This window comes from Eleginops maclovinus, chromosome 8, assembly GCF_036324505.1.
Source record: "Eleginops maclovinus isolate JMC-PN-2008 ecotype Puerto Natales chromosome 8, JC_Emac_rtc_rv5, whole genome shotgun sequence".
NCBI lineage: Eukaryota > Metazoa > Chordata > Actinopteri > Perciformes > Eleginopidae > Eleginops > Eleginops maclovinus.
Genome location: NC_086356.1, coordinates 22,165,175 through 22,192,880, shown reverse-complemented (window position 1 = coordinate 22,192,880; position 27,706 = coordinate 22,165,175). Strand labels below are relative to the sequence as shown.

The window sequence follows — 27,706 nt, the reverse complement described above, 5'->3', positions numbered from 1 at the left end:
GCAAAGGGACCAGGACGACTGATCCGTGTAAAGGAAAGAATGAATGGGGCCATGTATCGTGAGATTTTGAGTGAAAACCTCCTTCCATCAGCAAGGGCACTGAAGATGAAGCGTGGCTGGGTCTTTCAGCATGACAATGATCCCAAACACACCGCCAGGGCAACGAAGGAGTGGCTTCGTAAGAAGCATTTCAAGGTCCTGGAGTGGCCTAGCCAGTCTCCAGATCTCAACCCCATAGAAAATCTTTGGAGGGAGTTGAAAGTCCGTGTTGCCCAGCGACAGCCCCAAAACATCACTGCTTTAGAGGAGATCTGCATGGAGGAATGGGCCAAAATACCAGCAACAGTGTGTGGAAACCTTGTGAAGACTTACAGAAAACGTTTGACCTCTGTCATTGCCAACAAAGGGTATATAACAAAGTATTGAGATGAACTTTTGTTATTGACCAAATACTTATTTTCCACAATAATTTGAAAATTAATTCATTAAAAATCAGACAATGTGATTTTCTGGATTTCTTTTTCTCATTCTGTCTCTCATAGTTGAGGTATACCTGTGATAAAAATTACAGACCTCTCTCATCTTTTTAAATGGGAGAACTTGCACAATTGGTGGCTGACTAAATACTTTTTTGCCCCACTGTACCTATGTCTTGAATTTGAAAAATTTATATTTTATTTTTCCAATAAGGAAGGGTTCGGTGAACGCGCATACGAAACTGGTGGGGTTCAGTACCTCCAACAATGTTAAGAACCACTGCTCTAAAGGATGTGTTCACTGACTCTCACGGGGAGGACAACAACAGCCTGACTGACTGCATAACGGACTATATCAACTTCTGTGAGGAAAACGTCATACCCACCAGGACTGTACGGTGTTTTCCAAACAACAAACCCTGGATTACCCTTGAGATAAAGGCTCTCCTGAAGGACAAAAAGAGGGCCTTTTGATCAGGCAACAGAGAGGAGCTGAAGGTGGTACAGAGGGAACTGAGGCACCTTGTCCCTCACAACCAACCAGGTGAGGAAGGAGCTGCAGAGGTGTAAGACACAGAAGGCAGCGGGTCCCGATGGGATCAGCTCGAGGCTCCTGCAATCCTGCGCAGACCAGCTGTGTGGGATTGTGGAGTTTCTGTTCAACCTGAGCCTTAAGCAAGGGAGGGTACCACTACTGTGGAAGACATCCTGTGTGGTACCCGTGCCAAAGACCCCGCATCCCAAGGACTTCAACAGCTATCGGCCGGTGGTGCTAACATCGCAGCTGAGGAAGACCCTGGAGAGGCTGGTCCTTGGACACTTTCGGCCCATTGTGAGATCATCGATGGACCCGCTGCAGTTTGCATACCAGCCAGACATCGGGGTGGATGAATCTGTCATCTACCTGCCGCAGAGGTCCCTCTCCCTCCTGGAGAAGGCTGGGGGCACTGTGAGGATCATGTTCTTTGATTTCTCCAGTGCCTTCAACACCATCCAGCCGCTGCTCCTGGGAGACAAGCTGCAGCTTTCGGGGGTGGATCACCACCTCATCTCCTGGATCCTGTATGTGAGGACCAGGGAGTGTCAATCAGACACCATCATCTGCAGTACGGGGGCCCCCCAGGGGACGGTGCTGGCATCATTTCTCTTCACCCTCTACATTGCAGACTTCACCCACAACACGCCGACCTGTCACCTGCAGAAGTTCTCTGACGACTCCGCCATCGTCGGCCTCATCTCCAACGAGGACGACAGGGGGTACAGGGAGCTGACGCAGGAGTTCATCCTCTGGTGCCAGAGGAACCACCTCCAGCTCAACGTAGGGAAGACCAAGGAGCTGATGGTGGATTTCAGATGGCACCCCCCCCCCCCCCCACACACACACACTCTCACAGAGAGATACTGCAGGTCCTTCCTTCCTGCAGCCGTCAGACTCTATAACCATCAAGGGCCCTGGTAGACCCCACACATACAACATCACTGACTATAACACCCCCTGTTGTGTTATTAACTGTGCAATACATATCTGGCTGCTATACTTTTATTTTTGTGTACTTTGTAAATTGTGTGATTCTTGTATATATATATTTTTTAGTATCTTGAGTGTGATATTCCCCTCTGTGGGACGATTAAAGGTATTCTGAGTCTGATTCTGATATATATATATATATATATATATATATATATATTATATATATATATATATATATATATATATATATATTATATATATATATATATATATATATATATATAATATATTTATATTTATTTATATAATATATATATATATATATATATTATATATATATATATATTATATATATATATATATATAATATATTTATATTTATTTATATAATATATATATATATATATATATATATATATATATGAAGAGCTCTTTTCCAAAACGCGATAAACGCCAAATTTAAAAAAAACGACTTTGTCACGTCATTCTGCTGTATACCGAGCCTACTCACTGCTACATAAATGTTTCTAACCAAATCGCTACATATCCCTGTTTAAACTGTACCGAAAGGTGTCATTTCATTTCAAAACGCGATAGGCGCTACACTAGTTTCGAGTCACAGTGCGACATATCCTCTCGGCCAATCAGAGTGTTCGGTGAGCAGAGAGAAACCATAGCAACAGTAGAGTTCAGTGAGCGTCCCTGTCAAGTATCATGGCGGCGCACTGAGGCTTGAGGTAAATCTTGTTGGTGTAAAAGAAATACATCGGACAAATGGATGTTTTGAATGTGGTTAACACTTTTGATGGTTCCGAAGTAGCCGTTAAGCCCACACCTGGTGGAAGACGACGGCGTTTAAACATAGACAGTCATGAACGCCAACGAACTAAGAAAATGCGCTACTCTGGTGGAGGACGAATTCCCACCATTGGATGTACACACACCTCAGCTAAATGCTTTTGCCAAGCAGATAGATTGACACCCGATGACCTTGTCATGAATTTTGAGAAGTTTCATGACAAACCTAATAAAGTGGAACAGGACGGGGCACTTCTTCACCTGATGTCAGTATCTGAGGCAAAACGACACCGTCAGAACGACGAAAACCGACAGAAGGAGAGGAATGTCACCGTAAAATACAGCCTGCTGTGTGATGAGCACCCCAACAAAGTGCCAGTTTGCAAGGCCACATTCCTGTCAGTTTTGGGTGAGTACAGTTTTCATTTTTGGAATAATTGAAATCCGTTTTGTATGCGGTTTCCTTTGTAGTTACACTGACGGGAAAAATGTACAGCTGGTGCGCAGTACCGATAAAACAATAGGTTTAATGCTAATTTTAATGCTAGTTTTAATGTTAAGGTCTGCTAAGTAGAAAACACATACAACCACACAATGCCAATTGAGACAAGTGTCCTCATATGAAGAGACACCCAAAATAATCATGCAGCGACATAGATCTGTAGTGCACATGTTTATTTTGTTTGTTTATTGCTTGTTTGTGGGTGGGGGGTTGGGGGGTAGCAACGGTAAGAAACAAAAACTACTTTCACCCCTGTACACAACCCTTTATTTGTGTAGTGGATGGCTGAAGCCATTTCTAGACAAAACGGTGCTAACTGTGTGTAAGCTCCAGGGGTGGAAGTTTTCATGTCTTACTGGTGCTACCTCAACCCATGAAAAAAAAACGGCTGTGTGTGTGTGTGTGTGTGTGTGTGTGTGTGTGTGTGTGTGTGTGTGTGTGTGTGTGTGTGTGTGTGTGTGTGTGTGTGTGTGTGTGTGTGTGTGTGTGTGTGTGTGTGTGTGTGTGTGTGTGTGGTGTGTGTGCGCATGCATGTGTGTGTGCGAAATCTACATTATTGGGTGCCGTTACTCAAAAAAGGTTGCGAGACAATGCTCTAGATTACTTGGCTAAAACTAGGCTACTTGGAACATCAAGATAAGTGTTTTAAGTTGATTGTGTACTGGGCTATGTTTATAGTGTGTGTAATGATGTGTATGTATGATGGTTTTACATTGAAGTCGATCTAATTCATTAATTTACCCTCACTTTACCACAGGAATCAGCAAAGACCGGGCCTCCCGGGTTGCCCGGTGCTGAGACTGCAGAGGCTCGTCCGGAGAGAAGAGGTGGTGCGAGAAACATCGAGGGGAACGACAATAGAAGGCAACTGATCATAGATCACATCAAGACCTTCACGTGCAGGGCCAGCCACTATGGGCGGAGGGGAGCACCTGGGCGCAGGTATCTGCCAACTGACCTGAGTGTGCGCAAGATGCACGAGCTCTTTGAGGCTGTAAACCACGCACACACAAGCTACTCCCTCTACTACTCTGTTTTTGCCAATAATTTCAATCTTGGCTTCGGCCACCCGGCAACAGATGTATGTTCTGATTGTGCCAAATACAAATTCAGAATCAAAGATCCGAATATGACCGAAGCAGAGAGGCAGATAGAATCTGCATCATTCATCTTGCATCGTCGTAGAGCTCGTGTTTTCTATGACCTACTAGGCAGAGTTGCGAATGATTCTGTATCCGTCTGCTTTGATATGATGCAGAACCTGATCCTTCCAAGAACTCCAATAGGGCAGGCCTACTACTCTCGTCAGCTGTATCTCTATCTATTTGGTGTTATTAGACACCATGGAGAGAATAGTCACCAGCCAAAGGAGAATGTCCATCTGTATGTGTGGCAGGAAAATCAGAGTCCCAAGGACAGCAATATGATTGCATCTGCATTGAATGACTGCTTCACAGTTCGCCTTGCCAGTCAAATTCGCCGATCCAAGGGGCTTCGGCTCTTCAGTGACTCGTGCTATGGACAAAACAAAAATATGACCATGGTCTCCATGCTCATGGAGCTAAGGCAAACCTTCCCCAACCTTTGCATCGAGCACACATTTCCAGTCAGGGGGCACAGCTATCTCCCCGCAGACAGAGTTTTTGGCAGGATTGAGCAGAAACTCAGAAGGATCGACACAATTCTCCTGCCACAAGAATACCATGCCCTCCTGCAGCAGTTTGGAAATGTGTACGTTTACGGCACAGACTGGAAGGCTTTTGATTACAAGTCGGCTACAAAAGAGTGCGTGAAGGCGCAGAGAAGCTTCAAGATCAGTGAAGCACGCATGCTGGATTTGAGTACCAACAAGGTTGGCATGAAGGTGGCATACAATGGGGAGTACTGCTTCCACAGTGCGCTGAAACGTGGCAAACGGTGGGCTGACCTGAAACCTGCCATTCTTGCAAGCCAAACCACAGTGAAGGAAGCAAAGAAGAAAGATGTGGTTGCTCTCCTGAAAGCAATAGGTGTGTCTGAGGCAGTGAGCGCTTTTTATAGTGCTGCACTATCTGATGTGAATGAAAACGCTCACCAGAGTGACGAAGACCCAGAATAAATTCCTATAATGTAGTGAATGAATGTAATGCAGTATTACATTTTATCTGTCTTGTTTTCTTATAAAGGTTATACACTTCAAGCAACGTTGCAACTTTTACAGGTTCAGTACTTTTGAATGGACTATTTAATGTATTGTCAATGTTGATATTGTTATTTCATTACTTGTCATCAAGGTGACATTTTAAATGGTTTTGCACTGAATATTGCACTAATTGGCCATTTGTATGTGTGTTAGTTTTTACTGTGTCTCTTGTGGACAATCTTAATGAACTGTTTGTGTGTGCATGTGCGTGTGTGTGTGTTAGCATGCTTTAGTTTAGTAAATGTAATGGAGTATTACATTTAATCGGTTAGAAGGGGGTAACTACCGACTACTGAATGTTTTTTTATCAATGTTAATATGATTTGATTACTTGTTATACTATTTAAGATGGCACGTTCAATGTTTTGCACTGAAGATTGCACTAATTGACCATTTGTGTTATTTTTGTACTATTTCTCTGGTGGATAATCTTAAAACGTTAGATTTAAACATAAATAAATTTTCATTACTTCATTAATTACAAAACTTGATTTTATTACACACTGTACACTGTGAGCTCATGATATTGTATATTATCTTGTTTTAAAAACAGACTGAAAAAAATGAATGGCTTTATAACATTTTGAGCAAAGAACACATGGTGGATATGTAGTGGAGAGTGGATATATAGCGTTTTGAAAAGAAATATAATAAACTTTGGATGTATAATCATTAACATTCTAGTTTGATTTGTCAATTATTGCTGATGGTGTTCAGACTGACCCAAAAATTATTCTTAACTATATAAATTAAATACTTCCAAAATATGTAGGTCTGGGTAAATAATTGTCCTTTATCTCAAAACAATCACAATGGATATATAGCGTTTTGGAAAAGAGCTCTTCATATATATATATATATTTTGATACCAATTAGTACAACCATAAAGAAGGTTGTGGCAAGTATGTCCGCACTTTTTAATTTGTTCTGATTGGAGATTGAGTGGATCAGGCTCAAGGCTACTGTTGTATCTGATCAGTCCACACTCAAAACAGCGACATATAGATATAAATAAAGTAGCATCTTAGCAAATACTTTTTATGTTAATTAGTGCTTTGAACACACCATTACGATTTCTTATTGTGCCATGTGAATCCTTCCTTCTTCAATTTGAATTCATTAAAATTGTATTTTCAGCCTCCCTCCTTTGTTCCAAATTCAATGTATCCTTTGACCTTCTTTATCTTTTGAATTTTTCTATCTTTATCATCATTTGAACTCCTCCTGCGCTATTTTGACTCCATCATCGTACTATTTCCAATCTCTGTTCTTTTTCTAACTTCGTTCGGTGTTTTATTATGGGAATCGCTCCCGCTTGACCAACTACAGAAGCTCCAATGAGACAACGTCTGTCAGTGACAGACAGGTCAAACTGTACTTGGGGCACGCCCCTCATATTAATACAGTTGACCGCCCACTTCACAAATCATTCTGGCTTTCTTCCTGTGAAGAATTTTTTCTTTTTTTTTCTTTTGCTACTACCACCAAGATCTGCACCCGCGGCGGCTCCACCCGGGCCCGCGCCCTAGGCTTCCGTGCTCACCGCGGCGGCCCTCCTACTCGTTGCGGCGTAGCCCTCGCGGCTCCTGTGGCCAGCAACGGCCGGGTATGGGCCAGACGCTCCAGCGCCATCCATTTTCAGGGCTAGTTGATTCGGCAGGTGAGTTGTTACACACTCCTTAGCGGATTCCGACTTCCATGGCCACCGTCCTGCTGTCGACCAACACCTTTTCTGGGGTCTGATGAGCGTCAGCATCGGGCGCCTTAACCCGGCGATCGGTTCATCCCGCAGCGCCAGTTCTGCTTACCAAAAATGGCCCACTAGGCGGCTCGCATTCCACGCCCGGCTCCAAGCCAGCGAGCCGGGCTTCTTACCCATTTAAAGTTTGAGAATAGGTTGAGATCGTTTCGGCCCCAAGACCTCTAATCATTCGCTTTACCAGATAAAACTGCTATCCTGAGGGAAACTTCGGAGGGAACCAGCTACTAGATGTTTCGATTAGTCTTTCGCCCCTATACCCAGGTCGGACGACCGATTTGCACGTCAGGACCGCTACGGGCCTCCACCAGAGTTTCCTCTGGCTTGCCCTGCCCAGGCATAGTTCACCATCTTTCGGGTCCTATCGCACGCGCTCAAGCTCCACCTCCCCGACGGTGCGGGCGAGACGGGCCGGTGGTGCGCCCGGCCCCACGGGGCCGGGATCCCACCTCAGACAGCGCGCGCCGGCCCTCACTTTCATTGCGCCACGGGGTTTCGGAGGCACCCTCTGACTCTGACTTTTTTTGCGCTCTCAGCTTATCTGGGCTGTATATCGGCTACACTGCTCCGGTTCACAGACCACCCGTTAAGCACTACGTCGCCGAACACAGTCCTTGGCTCTAGTCCGGATTCAATGGGTAAGTACTTCGTAAGAAGTTCAGTGTATTCGTACCACAGCCGTACAGTCTCCGCGTCAAGGAGAGCTGTTCGGCCGGCTACACAGGGTTTATTCTTCGGCGTAGCCAGTGACTGTGTGGTGCTATTCTGCCTGGCTAACGCATTACGGCGAGCCTGCAGTTCGGTTAGCATTCATTTGTTAACCAAGCCGTGTACCCAGGATGAAGTTAATGTGTCAAGGCGGGCTGATGCTTTGGGTACGCTGTTAGAACTGGCTAAACCCCGTTTGCTAACACAACTGTCCGGCATGCTAACGTGGCGCGCCTAGTACGGCAGTGTACAAAAGCAACAATCAATGCCCATCAGCCACAAGCCTCTACGAGCTGGGCGGACATGATGGAAGATGAATCCCCATTCATGCCTCCAGTGTTTGAGGAGCTCCTCGAGATGGAACCGGGTTCTGAGGATGCAGAGGGCGATGCCAACTCTTACCTCCTCGACATGGATGAAATGGAGGAGGTAGAGGATGACTCCACCTTTCCTGCTCATCAGACCCCCCAGTGCATCTGATGTGGCCTCTCCAGTTGACAAGAACTTATATGAGGTATGCAAACGGGCTGCTTTGAAGTTAGGCAATCAATGGCCTGCAGCCCAGGACACTGAGGGGGCAGAGAGGGACCTCTATGATCGCAAAAGGCTCCCACCAGCCCAACCATCAGCAAAACAACTCCTGCCAGCAGTGCCCGCCTACATGACAGAAATGAGCATGTACTGGTCCAGTCCTTTTAACAGCAAGCTTCCCACCAAGGGGTACTCTAAGCTGGAGATCCAGCTCAGCTTCTTCTAATATCGCTCTCCCCAGAGTTGTGGACTCGAGTCACATGACTTGGACTCGAGTCAGACTCAGTCATGAATTTGATGACTTTAGACTTGACTTGACAAAATCTAAAAAGACTTGCACTTTGACTTGGACTTTAACATCAGTGACTGCATTTGGACTTGGACTTGCCCCTTTTGACACGAAAAGACTTGCTACTTTCCCCAAACCCAAAGATTAAAAAGTATGTCGACATGGACACCGCTATCTTTGCACCTGTGTGCATCTGTGTGCGTAACGTGTGTGTGGCATGACATCCAATCAAATTAGATCCACGTTGTTTTGATCTGACAGCATCCAACCAATCAAAGTACTGGACAACCAACGAGGCGGAACAAACTATAAGGCGCCAAGTAGGCAACAATGATACCACGGGTAGTTTCGTTTGGATTTAAAAACGTTGAGGTGGTCAACAAAAAAAAAACTGCAGTCTGTAAAACATGCGGGACGAAGATAACAGACAGAGATGCGACAACTTCCAACTAAGTTTTGAATGAAAGCCAACACTAGCTTATTGGCTAACTGTCAGCTAGCTACATGTCAATGAGACTGTAAACACCTTGGCTTCCAAACACGCTAAACGGTATCTCCTGTGGGTTCATTAATGGATAAGTTCACTATTTTGCACTTTGAGCCCCCTTTCTGGGTCGTCTTGGATGAAATAGAAATGTTGACGATTGGTCCAGTCTGCAGCTTTTGGCTAATTTGGAATCACCCCCTGCTTCAGAATGGTTGGCTACAGGCATTCATAACGTTGTCTTTAAAACAACCCTAAACATTTGTTTTCAAAGATGAGCAACTCACCGAGTGGTAAGTGGTGTTCGTAGTTGTTTTTAAAAAATATATCGGCGAAATATTTGGTTTCCATCCGTGATATTTGCTATTGTGGAACTAGCTATGAACTGATTAGGCCAGGGGTCTTCAACGTTTTTCAGGCCAGGGACCCCCAAACTGATGGAGAGTTGGAGCAGGGACCCCCTACTATTAATATGGCATACAATTGTGTTTTATATTAAACGGGGCCTAGTGCAGTGTGTAAACATAGATACTGTTATTGTACATTCAATACTAAGCTATTCAAATAATACACAGGTTAATATATTCATGTTTTTATTTTAAACAAGTGCAAGGTACAGTGTGGCCGTACCACTGCCATTTATGGACATATATCTTGCACACAACACAGGGCTATTAAAATAAATCACAATAAAAGTTTGAACTTTAAACAAGTGCAAGGTGCAGAGTGGCTGTGCCACTGTCATTTATAAACAAACACTGAGCTATGAGATTTTAACACTAAACATGCATGTAGATGGGACAATGAATCCTCAAACCATCTGTGGATGGCACACGTACTCTCACATCAGTGAGATGTCTGACCCTGATGAGCAGCACACAGCTGATCCAGCCTTGGACGGATGGAGGTTGTCAGGCAGAGGGTCATATCAGCCTCAGGCTGCAGCCTTGACCTGTATTTGTTTTTCAAGTAAGTCAGTGAGGAAAATCCACTTTCGCAAAGATAGGTTGTGGCAAAGGGCAAAAGGCTCATCATGGCTTTTCCTGCCAATTGCGGAAAGTCTTTCTGGCAAGAGATCCAGAACTGGGTGAGTGGTTTTGTGTCATATATGTGTCTGAACGTACTCTCAGTGGATAGTTCGATTAGCTGATCCTCCTCCGTCACTGTCAGGTGTGTGCCGTCTGCTGCGTTGTCTGTGAATGGAAACAGTATCCATGTCTTGTCCCTGCGCCAGGAGTCAGCCTCAGAAAAGTAGTGCCCAAATTGTCCCTCGAGCGCCTCCAAATGAGCAAGAATTGCGCGTGTAATGGGGGGCGAGAGCACAGCAGAATCTCCCAGCTCATCCACTGATGGAAACATGGAAAATATTTCCTCCCCGATGCGCTCCCTCCACCTTTTGATTTTTTTTAGAAAGCCTTCCATTTTGTCATACAGTTGAATGGCATGGGTATTGCGGCCTTGCATTGAACTGTTCAGTTTGTTCAGCTCAGCGAAAACATCAGCAAGATAGGCAAGTTTGGTGACCCAAACATTGTCACTGAAAAGTGCAGCCAGCTCTGTGCGCTTTTGGAGAAGTAAAAACTCCCGAATAGACTTGCGCAATTCCAGCACACGTGACAACACTGTTCCACGTGAAAGCCACCGAACCTCGGAATGGTAGAGTAGCGCAGTGTGTTCTTCTCCCTCAGCAGCACAGAGATTCGAGAAGAGACGTGTTTGCAATGAGCTCTTCTTGACTAGGTTGACTACTTTCACTACCGAGTCCATGACATCTGCCAATTCAGCGCTCATATCTTTGGCAACAAGTGACTCCCTGTGTAGCATGCAGTGCGTCCAAATCACTTGCGGAGACACATCCCTTACAAGCGCGATTAGCCCACTTTTTAAACCAGCCATGGCTCTTGCACCGTCAGTGCACAGCGCAATACATTTTGTCCACGGAATGTCATTCTCTCCGAAAAAAACATCGATCACTTTGAAGATTTCAGAACTAGTTGTGCGTTGAGGGAGGCACTTACAAAACAAAAATTCCTCCTGCATTTCCTTATCATCGACAAAGCGCACAAACGCCAGAAGCTGGGCGTCCTTCGACACATCTGTTGACTCGTCTAATTGTAACGCAAATGCATCTGCCAACCTCAGCTTCTCTATCAGTTGAATCCTCACATCAGATGCCATCTCGTCTATACGGCGAGCTATGGTTGTGTCCGACACTGGAATGGTTTTCAGTTTATTAATGTCAATATCATTTCCATACATGGTTTTACACATATCGGTTGCTGAAGGCAATATTAAATCCTCTGCAAGTGTGTATGGCTGTTTCTTCTGGGCAATCCGAAGAGCAATTTGATAAGAGCATTTCAAAGCTAGCTCCCCAACTTTGGCTGATTTTCTGATCAATGTCTGTTGACCTTGGAGGGATTTGAGGCTAGCTTGGAAGTATTCAACAGGTTTGTCTTTTAAGTGGCTGTGTGTTGTCTCCAAGTGACGCTGCAGCTTTGATGGCTTCATAGATTCATTTGAAAGAACAGTAGAGCAAATGACACACATTGGAAACTCAATGCCATCTGTCTCCTTAAAGGTAAACCCGAACTTCAGATAATGATCTGAATATTTTCGTGTCTTCTCCCTTTTGCGCTTACCCTTATTAGCTGCAACATCTGCAGGCGCAGCAGGTTCTGCCTCGTCACTTGCATGTTCACTGGTGGATGGTATCTCGCTTGTGCTTGTTGATTTTTTGGCTCGAGTTACAAAACGATCCATTTTATATGTATGGTCTTCTCAATAATTGCTGCGTGCATCCCTGTGTCTGGGTCTTCAATAAACTGGGGCCTGAATAGGCTCTCGTCCAATCACGGGGAACCTGACAGAGCCAGCGCATAGACATAATATTATGTCTATGAGCCAGCGTGTGTCACACGGCCTCGTGATTGGCACATCTGCCTCCATTTTTCCGTTCGCTATAATATTTTGGATTTGTGTTGTGCATTTAAAGACATTGCAATTTGTGGGAAAAAACGGTTTGTATAAAAAAAAAATATATATAAAAAATTGTCTAATCAACCAAAGATTTCGCGACCCCCCTGCAGTACCTCCGCGGACCCCCTGGGGGTCGCGACCCCCCTGTTGAAGACCTCTGGATTAGGCTATTAACTTCCGCTTGATATTTGGAATACAAAATGGCCAATTAAACCAGACAGAAACTGTATTTCGCTAAGACACTCGTTTTGGAACATCACCACTAACCAGTGACCACTCGGTGAGTTGCACATCTTTGAAAACGAACGTTTATGGTTGATTTAAGGACCACTTTATGAATGCCCTTACATGAAGCATGGGGGACCACTCGTTAAAATGTCGGTGTCAAATGCACTATTTCATCCTAGACAAACCAGAAATGGGGCTCAAAGTGCAAAATAGTAAACTTATCCATACTCATATTGTAAAAGGATAGTTTAGGATTTTTTGAAGCGAGATTGTAAGTACTTAGCAGCTAGTCAGTGGATCATACACAGTAGACTGCTGCCAGCAGCAAAACTAAAGAAAGCCTAATCAAATCAAGGTCAGTTTAATGTACTTTATATTATAAATATGTGTACCATTTTAGCTTGCTGCCAGACGATTTTTTCCAATAGGAAAACTAAGTATGTTTCACTCTCTCCAGACCACCAGATTCCATTGACAAAAATGGCTATTTTTTACTTTGCAGCACGAAGGAGTTGCTAGTCTACTCTGCCTCATTGAGGTCGTTTATGTAATTTAGGTAAATCACAACAAAGCTGAACTATCAACGAAGACATAGAATAGCACAATTAAACTTAATCATTGAGCCAGCAGTAGACCAGCAATTTCTGTGTGATGCAGGTACAATTGCTGTTTTTGCCAATGGAATCAGGTGTGCTGGAGAGAGTGAATCAACAAGCATACTTCAGTTTCCTGTCGGAAAGGGCTGCTTGATGGCAAGGTAAAGCAGGAAAAATATAAATTAATATAGTAAGTGTACACTGAAAATGGAAATGTATTTTATCAATGTAATGTTAAAACTAACACAATCTTAGGGTATACAATACAATTCATAATAATACAAAAATAAATATTAACACAATGTTAGCATTGATATATGAGGAGATAGTTTCAAATGCAATTTATGTGTGGCTATAAGGGACTCTCTGACATCTGTTTTATATGCTTACCTGTTACAGATTTGAAGAATACCAGATGAGTAAAAGCATCATAGATGAACCACAACAGTCTTCAATCTCACAATTCTTGGACAGTCGTGTAGCGCATTACAGCATGAGTCATCCACAGCAGAAGGCTATCACCAACGCAATACTGTCCGACCTGATTATTGATTGCAACCTTCCCCTGTCTACTGTGGAACACAAGAGCTTTCAGCACTTTCTGACAGTAATTGACAGTAAGTACAGCCCAGTGTGTCGCAGAACGTTGACATCAAAAACAGAGAGCCTCGCTGGGGAGAGACGTTCAAGATTAAAAACTCAATTGAGCAACACTGAGCATGTTTCAGTCACTGTGGACATTTGGTCTGACCAAAAGATGAGGGGATTCCTTGGTGTCACGGTCCACTGGATAGAGAAAGAGACAGCTAAAGAGAGGACACAGCTAAATACAAATCTCTTGGCCTGCAATCGCTTCAAAGGCTCACACACAGCTGAACGAATCTGTGACCAATTTGAGTCAATATGCGATGAATACAACATCAAAGATAAATTGGACTACATTATTAGTGACAATGCTGCTAACATGTGAAAGGCATTCACTGTGTGCTTCCCCAGTGAACAAGACGACGATGACGGAGATCATCTTGATGACCCTGATCTCTGGTGTGACTTAACCCTGGAAGAACAGCAAACGGTAGATGCTGCTACGGCAAAGAAACAGCGCCTGCAGTGTTTTGCGCATACTCTTCAGCTGGTGGTGGGAAACGGTTTGAAAGAAACAAAAGGGGCATGTCCTTCTCTTTCCAAGTTATCAAAACTTAGCTCATTGCTGCACACAAGCACAGCATTCAAAGATGTGTTTGATAGTGAATTTGGGGAACAGAAAGGCATCCCTGCTGCAGTCAACACAAGATGGAACTCAACACTGAGGCAAGTAAAGGCAGTTCTCCAGTGTGATCATCTAAAGCTCTGTGCCATTCTAGAAAAGGCTGGGCATAAGCAGTTGTCATTCACACCACGAGAGTGGAATCTGTTGAAGGAGTTGGTGGACATCTTGAAGCCGTTTGGAGAAGCAACTGATTTGAAACAGGGAGATAAGGTCGTCACAATCAGTGCAGTTGTTCCATCCGTCTTGTCCCTCAATCATCACCTTGAGAAACTGAAGCCTCAAGTTCGTTTCCTGAGCGGCCTGGTCGGAAGTCTCCAGGCATCCCTGAACAAAATATTTCTTGGGATCTTCATTAACGTGAAGATGGCCGGGACTCAAGATGGGATCACTGCCCCCTTTTTAGACGCAGTCTACCTCAAAGCAGCCGCCTTGGATCCAGCCTTTTCTCTGCTGTGGGTGGAGCACCATGTACTGGTCAATCGTGACATCAAGGCAGAGGTGGCACAACAAGTTAAAGGTAAATATTATTGACTTCAATGCAACTTTTTTTCTCGTAGTCTGATCTTATTGACAGCATCAATAATTGCATTTTTCAGTCTAACACTGTATCACCAACACCAATGGTAATAAGGGCTCTTTTGTTTCTGCTGTTAAAAGTTTTTCCAGAATTGATCCTGCAAGATGCTGCAGAGACTGAGCAACCTGTGCCTCTGGTTGATGAAGAAGAGCAAGAGGACCTTGGACAAGGAGAAGGGCTGTTTGCTGCATACCATAAGAGGCAGAAGAAGGATGTTGGGACCACTCCAGCACTACAGCTAAGACACTACCTAGACACAGGAAGGACAGAACGCCCTTTTGTTCTGGGCACTGAACATGAAGTCTCTTCCTTCACTCTTCCGAGTGGCCACCAGAGTCTTGGCAGTGCCTGCCTCTAGTGCTCCAGTGGAGTGAGTTTTCAGCCATGGTGGCACCATACTACGTCCCCATCGTGCACAAATGACTGACAGACTTTTGGCCAATTTGATCTTTTGCAAATGCAATACAGCATAGGGCCCTGACATAGAAAAGCACAACTCTGTTCATTGTCATGTTCATGACACTTCACATCTAGTCCCCTTCCAGACACACACACACACAAACACACACTTTTTTGGGAGTGAGGATATCTTGTATAAAGCGGGGACATGTTTGAAAAGGTTAAGGTTACACTTACATTTTGAAATGAGCTAGAAAGACTGAAAATATGTTGTATAAACTGGTAACACATTTGGAAAAGTTACATTCAACTGTTTCTGTGTTCCTCCAAATACCTGTTTGAGGGTGAATACACTTTTTTTAGTTCAAGGCTAGATTTAAGAGTTTTTTGCAAAAATGAGGATCTTTTGAGACAGTTATAGTGCAATAAGCAAGGGAAATACAATGTCAGCACTTTCTTGTTTATTTCAAATGTGTTTGAACAATGTTCTTGGTTTGATAAACATATACAGATCTTAAAAGCATACATGATTTTTGTAAATATTATTTTCCATTGTTAAAAGGACTCGAAAGGACTTGAAACTCAAACGGTAGGACTTGGGACTTGACTCAGGACTTGCTTGTCTTGACTCGGGACTTGAAAGCAAAGACTTGAGACTAACTTGTGACTTGCAAAACAATGACTTGGTCCCACCTCTGGCTCTCCCTAACAAGATCGAGCGTCTCACCACCTCAGTTTTTCAGAGGGTGTATAGGTACGCAGTGCAGTCAGTCTGCTCTCTCAATGCAATGACACTGCTCTCTGTGTACCAGGGTGAGATTCTGGAGGAGGTGGGCCGACAGCTGGACACCGGGTCACCTAACCCTGCCCTCTGGGAGGAGATCTGTGTAGTGAATGACCTCATCCTACGCTGCACCAAGGGTCTTTTCGGTCCAGCTCTGGAGAAAATGAGGGAGGCCAACACCGTAAAAAAACAAGAGGGCGAAACTTTTAACCTGTGTCATTCCAACCAGCAGCCTCGGTCAGAAAACCCCAAACCATGGGACAAACACTTGTTTGCTGCAGTGGCAGCGAGAAACCGCCCCTCCCACCCCCCGGGGAACGGAAGAAGAAGCGTGCCACCTAGCACTCCTTCCTTCTCCCTCTCCCCCTCCAACAAAGAAAAGGAGGATTTAGGTGGGACAAAGCCCCCAATTTCACTTTTCAGAGGCCCAAAAGTTCAGTTTACCAGGGGTCCTCTCTCAGTTTCTCTCCCATCAGTTCCAAAGGGAGGAGAATTAGGGGCAACAGTTGAGACAGTGTCACCAAGCACTTTCTCAATGTTCAAAAAAGAACAAAATAAAGTTGGCATTATCACAACCAGGCCCAGAGCCAAGGGTGAAAGGTCACACAAAAAGCAAAATAAAATCAAGCCAATGTCATTGCCCCCACACGGGGAGCGCAAGCTCCATTGTGGGGAGACCTCTCCTTGACATCCCAGGTGAAGCAGGTGACGACAGTCAATACAGACAAGTGGCGTGCATGCGCAGTTCATCCCTGGGTTTTGTTCACCATTTGTCAGAGATACAGGCTACAGTTCGGTATGAAACCACCCAGATTTAACGGTGTGTTAGATTCAGTAGCAAAGGGGGATTCAGCAGAAGTGCTGGAGAAAAAAATAGCCTCCCTGCTAAGCAAACAGGCAATCAGAGCCGTCCCAAAAGAGGAGGCTTAGCAAGGTTTTTACTCCCCTTACTTCCTCATCCCGAAGCTCCGTCCCATTCTAGATCTTTGTGTGTTAAACAGACACCTACGGTAATACAATTTCCGGATGTTAACACACAGGGTACTCTGTCGTAGTATTCGTCCGGTAGTTTGGTTTGTTACAATCGATTTGTACGCGTATTTCCACATAGCAATATATACCCCACATAGGAAATATCTCAGATTTGCCTTTCAGGGCAGAGCATACAAGTACCAAGCCCTCCCGTTCGGACTTTCATTAGCCCCGAGGGTATTCAGCAAGTGTGTGGAAGCGGCTCTGTCTCCGTTGAGAGACAGCGGCATCAGAATATTCTCGTACATATACGACTATCTGATATGCTCCCACTCACAGGATCAGGCAGTCAAGGACTCCGTCAGGGTGATAAATCATCTGACAGACTTTGGGTTCAATATAAACTGGACCAAGAGTCGTGTGGAACCTGCACAATGTACAGAATATTTGGATTTCAAAATAAATTTCCTCTCGTATCACGTCATGCTTCAGAGGGGAGATTAGTGTCTTTCACTCAGTGTCTCTCCCTCTTCCACCGAGAGAAGATCGTTTCATTCAGAGTATGCCTGCGCCTTCTCGGGCTGATGGCGTCAGTGATATCGGTCGTGCATTTGGGACTTTTACTGATGAAAGATTTTCAGCGGTGGGTCACGGCGTTGCACCTGTGCGCGCGCCGGCACCTCTGCCGCCGTGTAAAAATAACAACGGCGTGTGTGTGTGGGCTCTCCGCCCATGGAGAGGAACTATGACGACGGACGCTTCCCTGTCAGGACGGGGCGCGACTTTGATGGGCAGTGAATGGCACCTAGAGCCCGAGGCTGGCTCAGGCACACATAAACCTCTTGGTGCTTTGGGCAGTGTTTTTTGCACTAAAACACTTCCTACACGTTCTTCAAGATTGCCATGTCTTGGTGAAAACAGACAACACCACGGTAGTAGAATACATCAATACACTCACTACAGCTGCACAAGTTAGCTCGGAGGATAATCCTGTGGAGCAGCACGAGGCTCCTGTCCCTTCGAGCGACACATGTGCCAGGCGTTTTGAACAAGGGTTGATCTTCTATCCTGAGGACCCCCTGTGCGGGGATTGGACTCTCAATCCGCAGGTGGCGGAGCAAATTTGGCAGAGATACGGCCGTAGATCTCTTCGCCTCGAAGGAAAACGCTCCATGTCCGCTGTATTTTTCCCTGTCAAACACATGTGCCTCCCTGGGTGTGGATGCTCTGGCCCACACATGGCCAATTAGGTTAATGAGAGAGCAGAATTTGTCGCAAATGTTGGTGGCTCCACACTGGCCATTCAAGCATTAGGTGGTGGAAATAATTCAGCTTCTAGCAGACGATCCGTGGCCTCTCCCCATACGCAGGGACCTTCTGTTCCAGGCGTGCAGGGAGATCTACGACCCTCATCCAGACCGTCTAGCGTTCTGGGCTTGGCCCGTGAAAGGTGGAACCTGAATGCAGCAGGTCTGCCTGCACAGGTCATTGACACCATTCAGAGTGCTAGGGCTTCCTCTACGCTCTCACTTTACAGTGGTAAGTGGCGCATCTTTGAAGAGTGGTGCAACTCTAGGCACGTCATTTATTTTCAGTGCTCAGTGGTTTGCCTGTTGTGTTTCCTGCAAGGTTTAGTAGATAAGGGTAAGGCCTTTTCTACAATTAAGGTATATTTAGCAGCTATCTCTGCCTGTCATGTAGGTTTTGGAGATAAGCCTGTGGGTCAGCACCCTTTGGTTGGTCGCTTCATGAAAGGGGCTCGACACAAACTCCCAGTTTCCAGGACTTGACGCACTCTGTCATTACCCATTTGAACCTATGGAGGCGGATGGGATGACATTTTTGTCTCTTAAGACAGTGTTGCTCTTAGCTTTGACCACAGCAAAGCATTTGAGCGATTTACAGGCTTTATCTATCCACCCTTCCTGCTTGCAGTTTACCCCAGGGCTTACCAAGGTCTGCTTGCAGCCCGATCCAGCTTTTGTGCCTAAGGTGGTGGAATCAGCATACAGATGTCCAATGGTGGAACTATGAGCTTTTCTTTTTTTTTTCTTTTATTGTTTTTTTCAGAAAAAGAAAGACTACATACCAACACAGCCTGTTAAATACATCACATATCAAAATGTCAAAGAACCACAGCAAGCTACAACATAGACAGGACAAAAACAGACAAGACGGACAAAGGGAATGGTACAGAGAGGTAGAGCATCCTCCATGATATACACGATATACATGATACGCAATATGCAAACCATCCTGCCCCCATCAGGATACTACACCTTATATTTATCCATCAAATACATCGTACATCACATTGTTGCTTCATTTTTGTGTTTTGAATTATTTGAAAGGGTGGAACTCTTCAGCATTTCAAGTCGCCACCACAAAGGGGCCCCATACTTTCATGTAAATATCTATTCTATCCATCATCTTATAACATACTCTTTCATAGGAGGAGATTTTGGCTATTTCATCCATCCATTCCTTAAGGGATATATCCCCTTTAGTTTTCCAGTATCGCAACACTATCCTACATCCAGTAATAAGGGCTATTCTTCACCATGAGATCTGGTATGCATTCAGACCACTTTCCTTTGGTACCATACCTAGCATGCAAAGCATTGGTCCCTGTACCAGAGAAGAAGCCATCACCGTATTAATGAAGGCAATAATCTTTGACCATAAGCTATCAATCATGGGGCATGAATACAACATGTGTAAGAGAGTGCCACATACAGCATCACATCTCCAACACAAGTCCGAGTCTCTGAGTCCTAGCCTTGCCATTTTACTCGGGGTCCAATATGTTCTATTGATGATTTTATAATTAATCAGACGTGTCTGCATTTCCCTTGAAACTTTAAACCATGACATTGTTGCTCGTCCAGCTGTCATATATATTTGGGATAACTGTTTCAAACAAAATGCATAGTGATACCAATCTATATGGGGAAGGCCTAGGCCACCGTCCTCTATGGCTGCATAAAGTTTTGTGCGATTTATATATGGTTTTTTGCCATTCCATAGAAATGTGTATACACCTTCATTATATTTCAATAGCGCATTGCGTGGCAAGCTCAACGGTAGCATATAACTTAAATAGTTAATTTTAGGAACCATTACCATCTTTAAAATATGGATTTTCCCCAAGAGCGATAACCCCAGCTTGGTCCAATTTTGCAAAATAGGCTCTATTTTCTCAATTAATGGGATTAGGTTGTTCATCATTATGTCTTCCAGCTGTGGAGTGAGCTTGATACCCAGATACGTTAGACCAGATGGCCGCCATGCAAATGGCCATCCCTGTCTAATACTAGGTGGGCAGAGTCTTGATAGGGGCATTGCCTCAGACTTCGACCAGTTTATTTTGTAACCTGATACGTCTGAGAAAGAGTTGATCAAGTTGAGGATGTGAAGCATCGTTGTTGTGGGGCTTCTGGATAGTATCAAAATGTCATCCGCGTACATGAGCAGCTTATGTTCCCCTCCACCAGCCTTTATGCCCACTATGTTGTCATTTTGCCTTATAGCAATTGCTAATGGTTCAAGTAGCAGCGCGAAGATTAAGGGAGATAAAGGACAGCCCTGCCTTGTCCCTCTATGAAGCTCAAAAGGGGGGGATTTCCTGCCATTCGTCACCACAGATGCTTTAGGATTTTGATATAATAATTTGACCCATTTAATAAACGATGCACCAAGGCCAAATTTCTCCAGTGTCTGGAAACGGAATGTCCACTCTACCCTGTCAAGGAACTATGAGCTTTTCATCAACCCACAGTCTCTTCAGATGAGGAGCAGGATATTGTGTCTAATATATGTATATATTACTTAGGTTTTTTTTGTATACCCCTTTTTACTCTCCCTTTTTTTTCCTAGGCTCTTATCTTTTTATGTTATATGTTCTTGTTTATATTTGCACTGGGGGACTGCCAGAAACGGTATTTCAATTTTCTGTATGTATAACACGTAGACATTTTGACAATAAAGTGGACTTTGACTTTGATTTGTGCGGCGGCGAGCTGGGCTTGGCCCAAAATTTTGTTCGATTTTATAGGCTGGATGTCTCGAGACCATCCTTGGCACAAGCAGTGCTAGAGGCAGACACACCAGGTTCCCTGTGTTAATTACTGCCTGGTTGAGCTATATTATGGTCTTCGGGAAAGTTTATGCAATCCGGGAGTGGTCTATATCTCCCATAGTGAGACACCGAACAAAGTTATCAAAGAACCAAGGTTACGTTAAGTAACCCCAAGTTCTTTTTCTAACAGAGTGATGTTTCACCAACACAACCCCAAGTTTCTTTTTGTTGTACCCTCTCTCAACTTTAATCCATTCTATTGCGCAATGTAAATCCCTTGTGCGCTTCCATATTTACACTTCCATTCTGCACCCATCATTGTGTTGTTATTCTCCGTCTTCAACAAGGAGAATGCAGGTGTTGCTAAAACAACCAGACAGACTTCTTTACACACTATTTAATATGATTAGGTCTGATGTTTCATTGTTTCACTGTTTCAGCCTATTAATGTGTCTGAATGTTTCCTCCAGTGTTTCAGTATTTCATGTTTCAGTCTGATTAATCCTCAGTGCAGTTTTAATTATTTCCTAATAATTAGAATACCCTGATAATCAGCACCTTAATCGAGGCAATCCAGTTGACTGACAGTGTACACGCACGCATGCACGCACGCACGCACACACACACACACACACACACACACACACACACACCTTATCAGCCTTGAGAATGACTTTGAAGCAGATCATTCTCTGTGTCTCAACATCCACTAATTACCAGCAGCTGAAAAATGCTGCAGGAATCAGCTCCTCTGCAAATTAAAACACACACACACACACACACACGCATACACACACACACACACACACACAGTCAGCAGTGTGGATCCTTAGTCTCGATCAGATAACAACCCCAGTCTGCACAGTTAAAGGAACAATACATCCTTCCTTGTCATCCTCAGATTGAGATGAGGAGATGGATTCATTAACTTTGTCTAGGACCTAAACTAATAACAGCAGAGTGTTGGATAAAGGTGGAGGAACCACACCCGCATACAGCCTTAGAAGGTTCACCAGCGGCTGTAAACAAAGACAACATACATGGAGAATAATACATAACATAAATGTACTTAAGTACTTCAGATGAGAACAGTTTGGAGTTACGGAGTTAGTGTGTGTGTCTGTGTGTGTGTGTGTGTGTGTGTGTGTGAGCGCATGTGTGTCATGTTTCCATTGATCACATTTTTCAAACACTATAGCACATTTTTTCTCAGTTTGTCAATATAAAACACCTCATCAGAAATAATTGGACAAAGACTTTTTTTTTTGTTAATAAAACTATTTATATTCCAGCTGTATTTGATCAAATTCAGTTGGACTAACACCTTTCATTACACTGCATGGATGCACTTATTTATTGGATAGAGAAGCTGAAGTGTGTGAGCAGCTCCAGGGGTGGGCCGTCGAGCCAGCAAGGCCTTCTCTGCTGGACTAAACTCTATCAGAATCCCTGACTAAAATGTAGTATAACTAATATAGTTTCTACACTAACATGTATTGAATTATTTCCAATAGTCAATTCTCTCCATCATAGACCTTTCCTCTGTGTTGCGCTCTGCTGCGCTGTGTCCAGTAATGGTTGTTAATGTTGGAGCTTTTATCCAATCATATTTGAGTCACAATGTAGAGGATAGAAGGGGGATAGAATCGGAGGATGAAACCCTCTTTATTAGTCACATACATGCACACAGCAGAGCACACACAGTGAAATTAGTCCTCTGCATTTAACCCATCCTAGTACTAGGAGCAGTGGGCAGCGCCCGGGGTTGCTGGGTCAAAGGAATAAATAACAACAATAATAATAATAATAATACATGTATATGTATTTAAAATAAGTGCTTTTAAAGGTGCTCAAAGTCGCTTTACAGAGGCAATGTATGAATCTGCCTGAGGCTTTCAGAATCAGCTGTGCGGGCCTTGTAGCTTAAAACAAGTGGCAATGAAACTGTTGAATTGACCAATCAGATTTCCAGTTGGCGACCCTAGGGCCCCCTGGCAGGCCTCCGATGGCGTCGGCATTTTCACTTCCTTTGATCGGATCGTCAGCGCTAGCAAACACTAGCATGTGTAGCGACCTGCTGACACATAGCATCTGTAGCGGCCTTAACAACCTGCACAAGCGAAAATATTTACCTGTAGATTTTAAAGCTGTTTTTTCAACCCACAATGGCTGCCAGTGGAGGAAAAATGGTTTTGGTAAAGCTAGCATGCCTGTCGCAGCCGAGGAAAGGGTTTGTCCACCACCTCCAACTCACTAACTACAGTGGTACCTCAGCTCTCAGCCTCCGAGGAGCACTGAGAACTGTAACGCTGGCAATGCCTGATATTCCCAACTGATCCACTACAACAGAGTAATTGAGCTCTTCTTGAGGAAAGAAAGGAGGATGGATTTTGTGTACAAATAATCAAACATATTGGTAAGTTAAGGCTATAGTGACCTTAATTTACTTTTTTTTTCATTTTATGAAGTTATATTGATGCTTCTGCTAGAGACGATGTGTGCAGCTCTGGCTGCAGTGAAAGGAGACTTGTGGAATTGTGTTATTTGGGTTTCTTCCTATAGTAACGGCATTCATTCTTGCTACATTTGCATAATTAATGGTTTCTATAGCCCTGACGTCATAATGATGGTCTTAAGAGGTGGATTTATTCAGGTAGGACACTACTGAAGGCCTAGGGGTGAAATGCACGGTTCACTACTGAGCAGCTCTGGTCACAGTATTCCTAACAGTGGCTGTTGGTCACATGACCTTTCAGCGGGTAGTTCAACATAATGATTAGGGTATTGTGTGCCACTAAATGCATGGCAACATTAACCATCAAATTCTCACTCATGTTTATATCCATGTCTAACTATCAAACCTAACTAGCTAGCTGTTGATATGGTAGCCCGCTAAATAAAAGACACAGCAACTATATGGCGGTTCTAGTGTCTAGTATCTGTACTCTAAACTACTGACCTGATGGAAACACATTTTGAGAATCATAGGATGTGTTTCCCTTTCTTGTTTTATCTCTGCAGCATAGAGACAGCATGGGTGTGTGACGGCTGCCGACTATATCATGTTCCAGAGAGAGCAGAACATGTAGAGGTTAGGGCTGGCCCAATATCAGATTTTCACTCCACGGTTATCGTGGCCAAAATAATTCACGATAACGACATTATCGCGATATCTATAGAAAATCTTAACTAAATAATAATAATAATAATAATAATAATACTATCAGTCAAATTCATCTCAAAGTCATTAGGTTATTGTGCATTTTGTGTCTAGCGTACAAAAATAACAACAAAAACTGTTGTCTTCTTGGGTTTTCTATTTTGGAGCCACTGTTGTCATTAGTGCTTTAAACCCTGGCCTGTCTAACAATTTTACAAGACATCATGCTTTGCTATAAAGTAGGCCAATGATTTAGTGATGGCTTCATTCTGACATGCACTAGCCATATCTACTTTCCTTACGCTGCGGCTGCATAACAAACAACCAGGGGAGAGAAAATACTGTTTAGTCCAACGCCATGATAACTAAGCTTTAACACAACTAAGACCGCAATGTAACATGTATCGTCTCTGAGCTAGCAAACTAACTGCAACTTACTCTCTGTACCGTGGCGAAGTCTGCAGGTGATGGACGCGAAGGTGGGGGGACAGGTCTGTAGTGTTGCCCCCTTTAGCGCTTACTGTTGCTTGGCACTTCTTACAGACTGGGGTCTCCATCTCTAACACCCCGTTTACGAAATTTAAAAAACTCCCACACTGGCGAGGCAACTCTCCTCCCACATGGTTTTGTGCAACAGTAGAGGCCACACAGCACAGCATACACTGTGGTATTAGCTGCTAGCTAGCTAGTTACCGCGTCTTATTTTCTCAGTTTTTTGGCGGGGTGGCGCAACCAGTTTTAAGGAGCGTTATCGCCATCTTGGGGTTGGAAGTGTGAACAAGATAGTTATTGGCGTTGGATTATGTACGATATTATCATATGTGTATTATTTACATATCGTCAATATTTCATTTTTTAAATATCACAGTTACCGTAAATACTGGTATATTGTGACATCCTTAGTAGAGGTACAGAGTAAACAGAGAACCAACTCACCCATTAAACCAATATTAATAAATTAGCAGGAAGCAACACCAGTCACAGCAGCCCAAACACACCGAGCAGTCTGAGCTGTCTGTGAACACTTTGAATGGCTGTTTCAACAGTTAAACACACACACACACACACACACACACACACACACACACACACACACACACACACACACACACACACACACTGGCCTCTGCCCTCATTCTCTGGTCCAGTTATAAACGCCCATTAGTAATCACTCCTTGACTCTCAGCGTCTCTTTTCGCCCAAACGACTTCCATCCAGCCAATCTGCATAAATCTGCATCAATGGGCGATTTTCCCTCCTCAGAAAACAAATGTGCTTTAAAAAATGTCCCGTTATCTGTCGGCTCTTAGAGGAAACATCAGAGAGCAGGGACACACACACCATCCATCGCAAAACACACACACACACACACACACACACACACACACACACACACACACACACACACACACACACACACACACACACACACACACACACACACACACACACACACACAATTGCAGCTTCTCTCCCACACACTTCCTCAGCAGCAACTGATCAATTTGAGGCAGATTAAAGTGAGGAAAGAGAGGCGGGAGGGGTGATCAGGGTGCATGCTGCAGTGAATAAATCGGGGGGGGGGGGGGGGGGGCATGGCTGTTGGCTGTGTGAGGCAGCCATGCTGTGGATAAACCTACATGTGTGCAGAGGTGGGAAGTAACTAAGTAGATTTACTCAAGTACTGTACTTAAAGGTCACCATTTATGCAAGATCCACTCCTTCATGTTTATACATCAATATGTGTCCCCTCTGTGTTTAGAGACTGAACGTTTAGGGAAAAAGATTCTCTCTCTTTTTGTATCTTTGTAACTCTGGCACAACAATTTCCTTCAGGATTAATAAAGTCCTATCTTATCTTATTTTATCTTATCCATCTTTATAAAAATCTGTCTGAAAATCAGCGGATCAGATTGGGACACTTTGTGATGTCACAATGTTTATTTGGGTTGTGCAGCCATTAGCCAATAACCAACCAAGGTAACACCAAGGGGTAACCTCCGGTGCTGATCAGTGAAACACATACGGAAGTGCCAAAAACTGCAGTTCATCGAATGGCCGCGTGGCCTGGCTCCAATACAGAGCAATTTACATAGACCCCCCCCCCCCATGTTAAAATGCCAATTTTTACAGCAGAAATAAACATGTTTACAGCGTGGTACAAAAATAGCTTTTGGTCTCTATAGCTAATTTTCCTATTCATGACAACTGTGAGGAGCATAGCCGTGGGAAGTAGGGGTGCTGGGGGTGCTGCAGCAGCCTGCTGGAGGTCTGGTCCCGACAGTTGGAATATCGTAGCAGCCCCGCCAGTTGACAAAAAAAAACTAACGATAAAATACATAAACTATTAAATGCATAAAATGTCTAAAATTTAAAATTATGTTGTGTAATATGGTTTAATACAGTTTCTTAATTATTACAAAAATAATCTTCAAAACGTTTTCGATAGCGCTGTGCATTCTGGTTATATCAGATGTCATATGAAGTAGCCACGGGATTGTTTAAGCTAAAATGGCAGCCTGAACGTTAAAATGGCACAGAAACGAATTTCAGATTTTTTCAGTGGATTACCAATACCAGTGTCTAAAACCAGTAGGTCTACACCACCAGAGTGTCTCCAGATTGGAGAAACGGAAACAAATCCAGCTAGCAGCAGCAGTTCATCCTCCGTTTCAGAAGATGCAGAGATCACTGACACAAATGATGACGGTAATAACGGCCCTCCAAAGCCCGCCACGTCTCTGCACAATGCTGCTGCCACTGACAGTGGATGTGTACCCACTGAGCCTTTCCAACCGTTGAACTTTAATTTTCCTGGTCGACGTTGTGGGAATGAAACGTACAGTCGTACATTTTCACCATCCTGGTTTAACAGGTGGAAGTGGCTACATTATGTTCCAGAGATAGATCGTGTCTTGTGTTTTGCTTGCCTGAGAGCCAAAGAAAAAAGACTGATCAATGCTGATAGTGTTCGTGCAGACAACCCATTTCTGTCGGGTGGTTTCGGAAACTGGCGTAAGGCTACCTCAAAATTCAACGAACATGAAAAATCTAAACTGCACACAGACTCCATTCAGAGACTTGCTGCACTGGAAGGCACACCGATTAACGCTCTCTTATCTGATGCAGTTTGCAAACAACAGGCGACTGCTCGTCATGTTTTGGAACTACTGTTCAGAAGTATTCGTTTTTTGGGCAGCAAAGGTATTCCGTTCAGGGGAGACACTACACGTGATGGTATACTGTTTGGATACATGCTGGAGCGAACATATGATCTTCCGAAGGAAAGAGAGTGGATTATGAGACGAGACAATTGGATGTCAAACACCATACAGAACGAGATCATTCAACAGTTCGCGCATGCAATTCAGAGGAACATTGTCGCCAATTCTTCCGAATCCATGTTTTATGGACTAGTTGCTGATGGCACTACTGACATTAGCACCACAGAACAGTTCTCATG

The 27,706-nt window shown here is 44.0% G+C and overlaps 2 protein-coding genes and 1 pseudogene across 4 annotated transcripts in view; 2 read left to right on the top strand and 1 right to left on the bottom strand.

The window, feature by feature from the left end:
• Nucleotides 1–27,706, bottom strand: part of mbd2 (methyl-CpG binding domain protein 2) — a 63,330-nt gene that overhangs the window by 14,962 nt on the left and 20,662 nt on the right. The gene's annotated exons all lie outside the window — the stretch shown is intronic.
• LOC134868067 (uncharacterized) lies at nucleotides 2,351–5,517 on the top strand. Its single transcript, XM_063888946.1, has 2 exons — nucleotides 2,351–3,154; nucleotides 4,005–5,517. Exons 1-2 carry the CDS (start codon nucleotides 3,101–3,103, stop codon nucleotides 5,343–5,345), a joined length of 1,395 nt encoding a protein of 464 aa, XP_063745016.1. The 5' UTR covers nucleotides 2,351–3,100; the 3' UTR covers nucleotides 5,346–5,517.
• On the top strand, nucleotides 16,038–19,158 carry LOC134868789 (uncharacterized; annotated as a pseudogene).

Coding starts and splice junctions, on each gene's coding strand:
- LOC134868067 (XM_063888946.1), top strand. CDS start 3,101: ATGAGCACCCCAACAAAGTGCCAGTTTGCAAGGCCACATTCCTGTCAG. Junction 3,155..4,004: donor CACATTCCTGTCAGTTTTGG/GTGAGTACAGTT, acceptor ACTTTACCACAG/GAATCAGCAAAGACCGGGCC.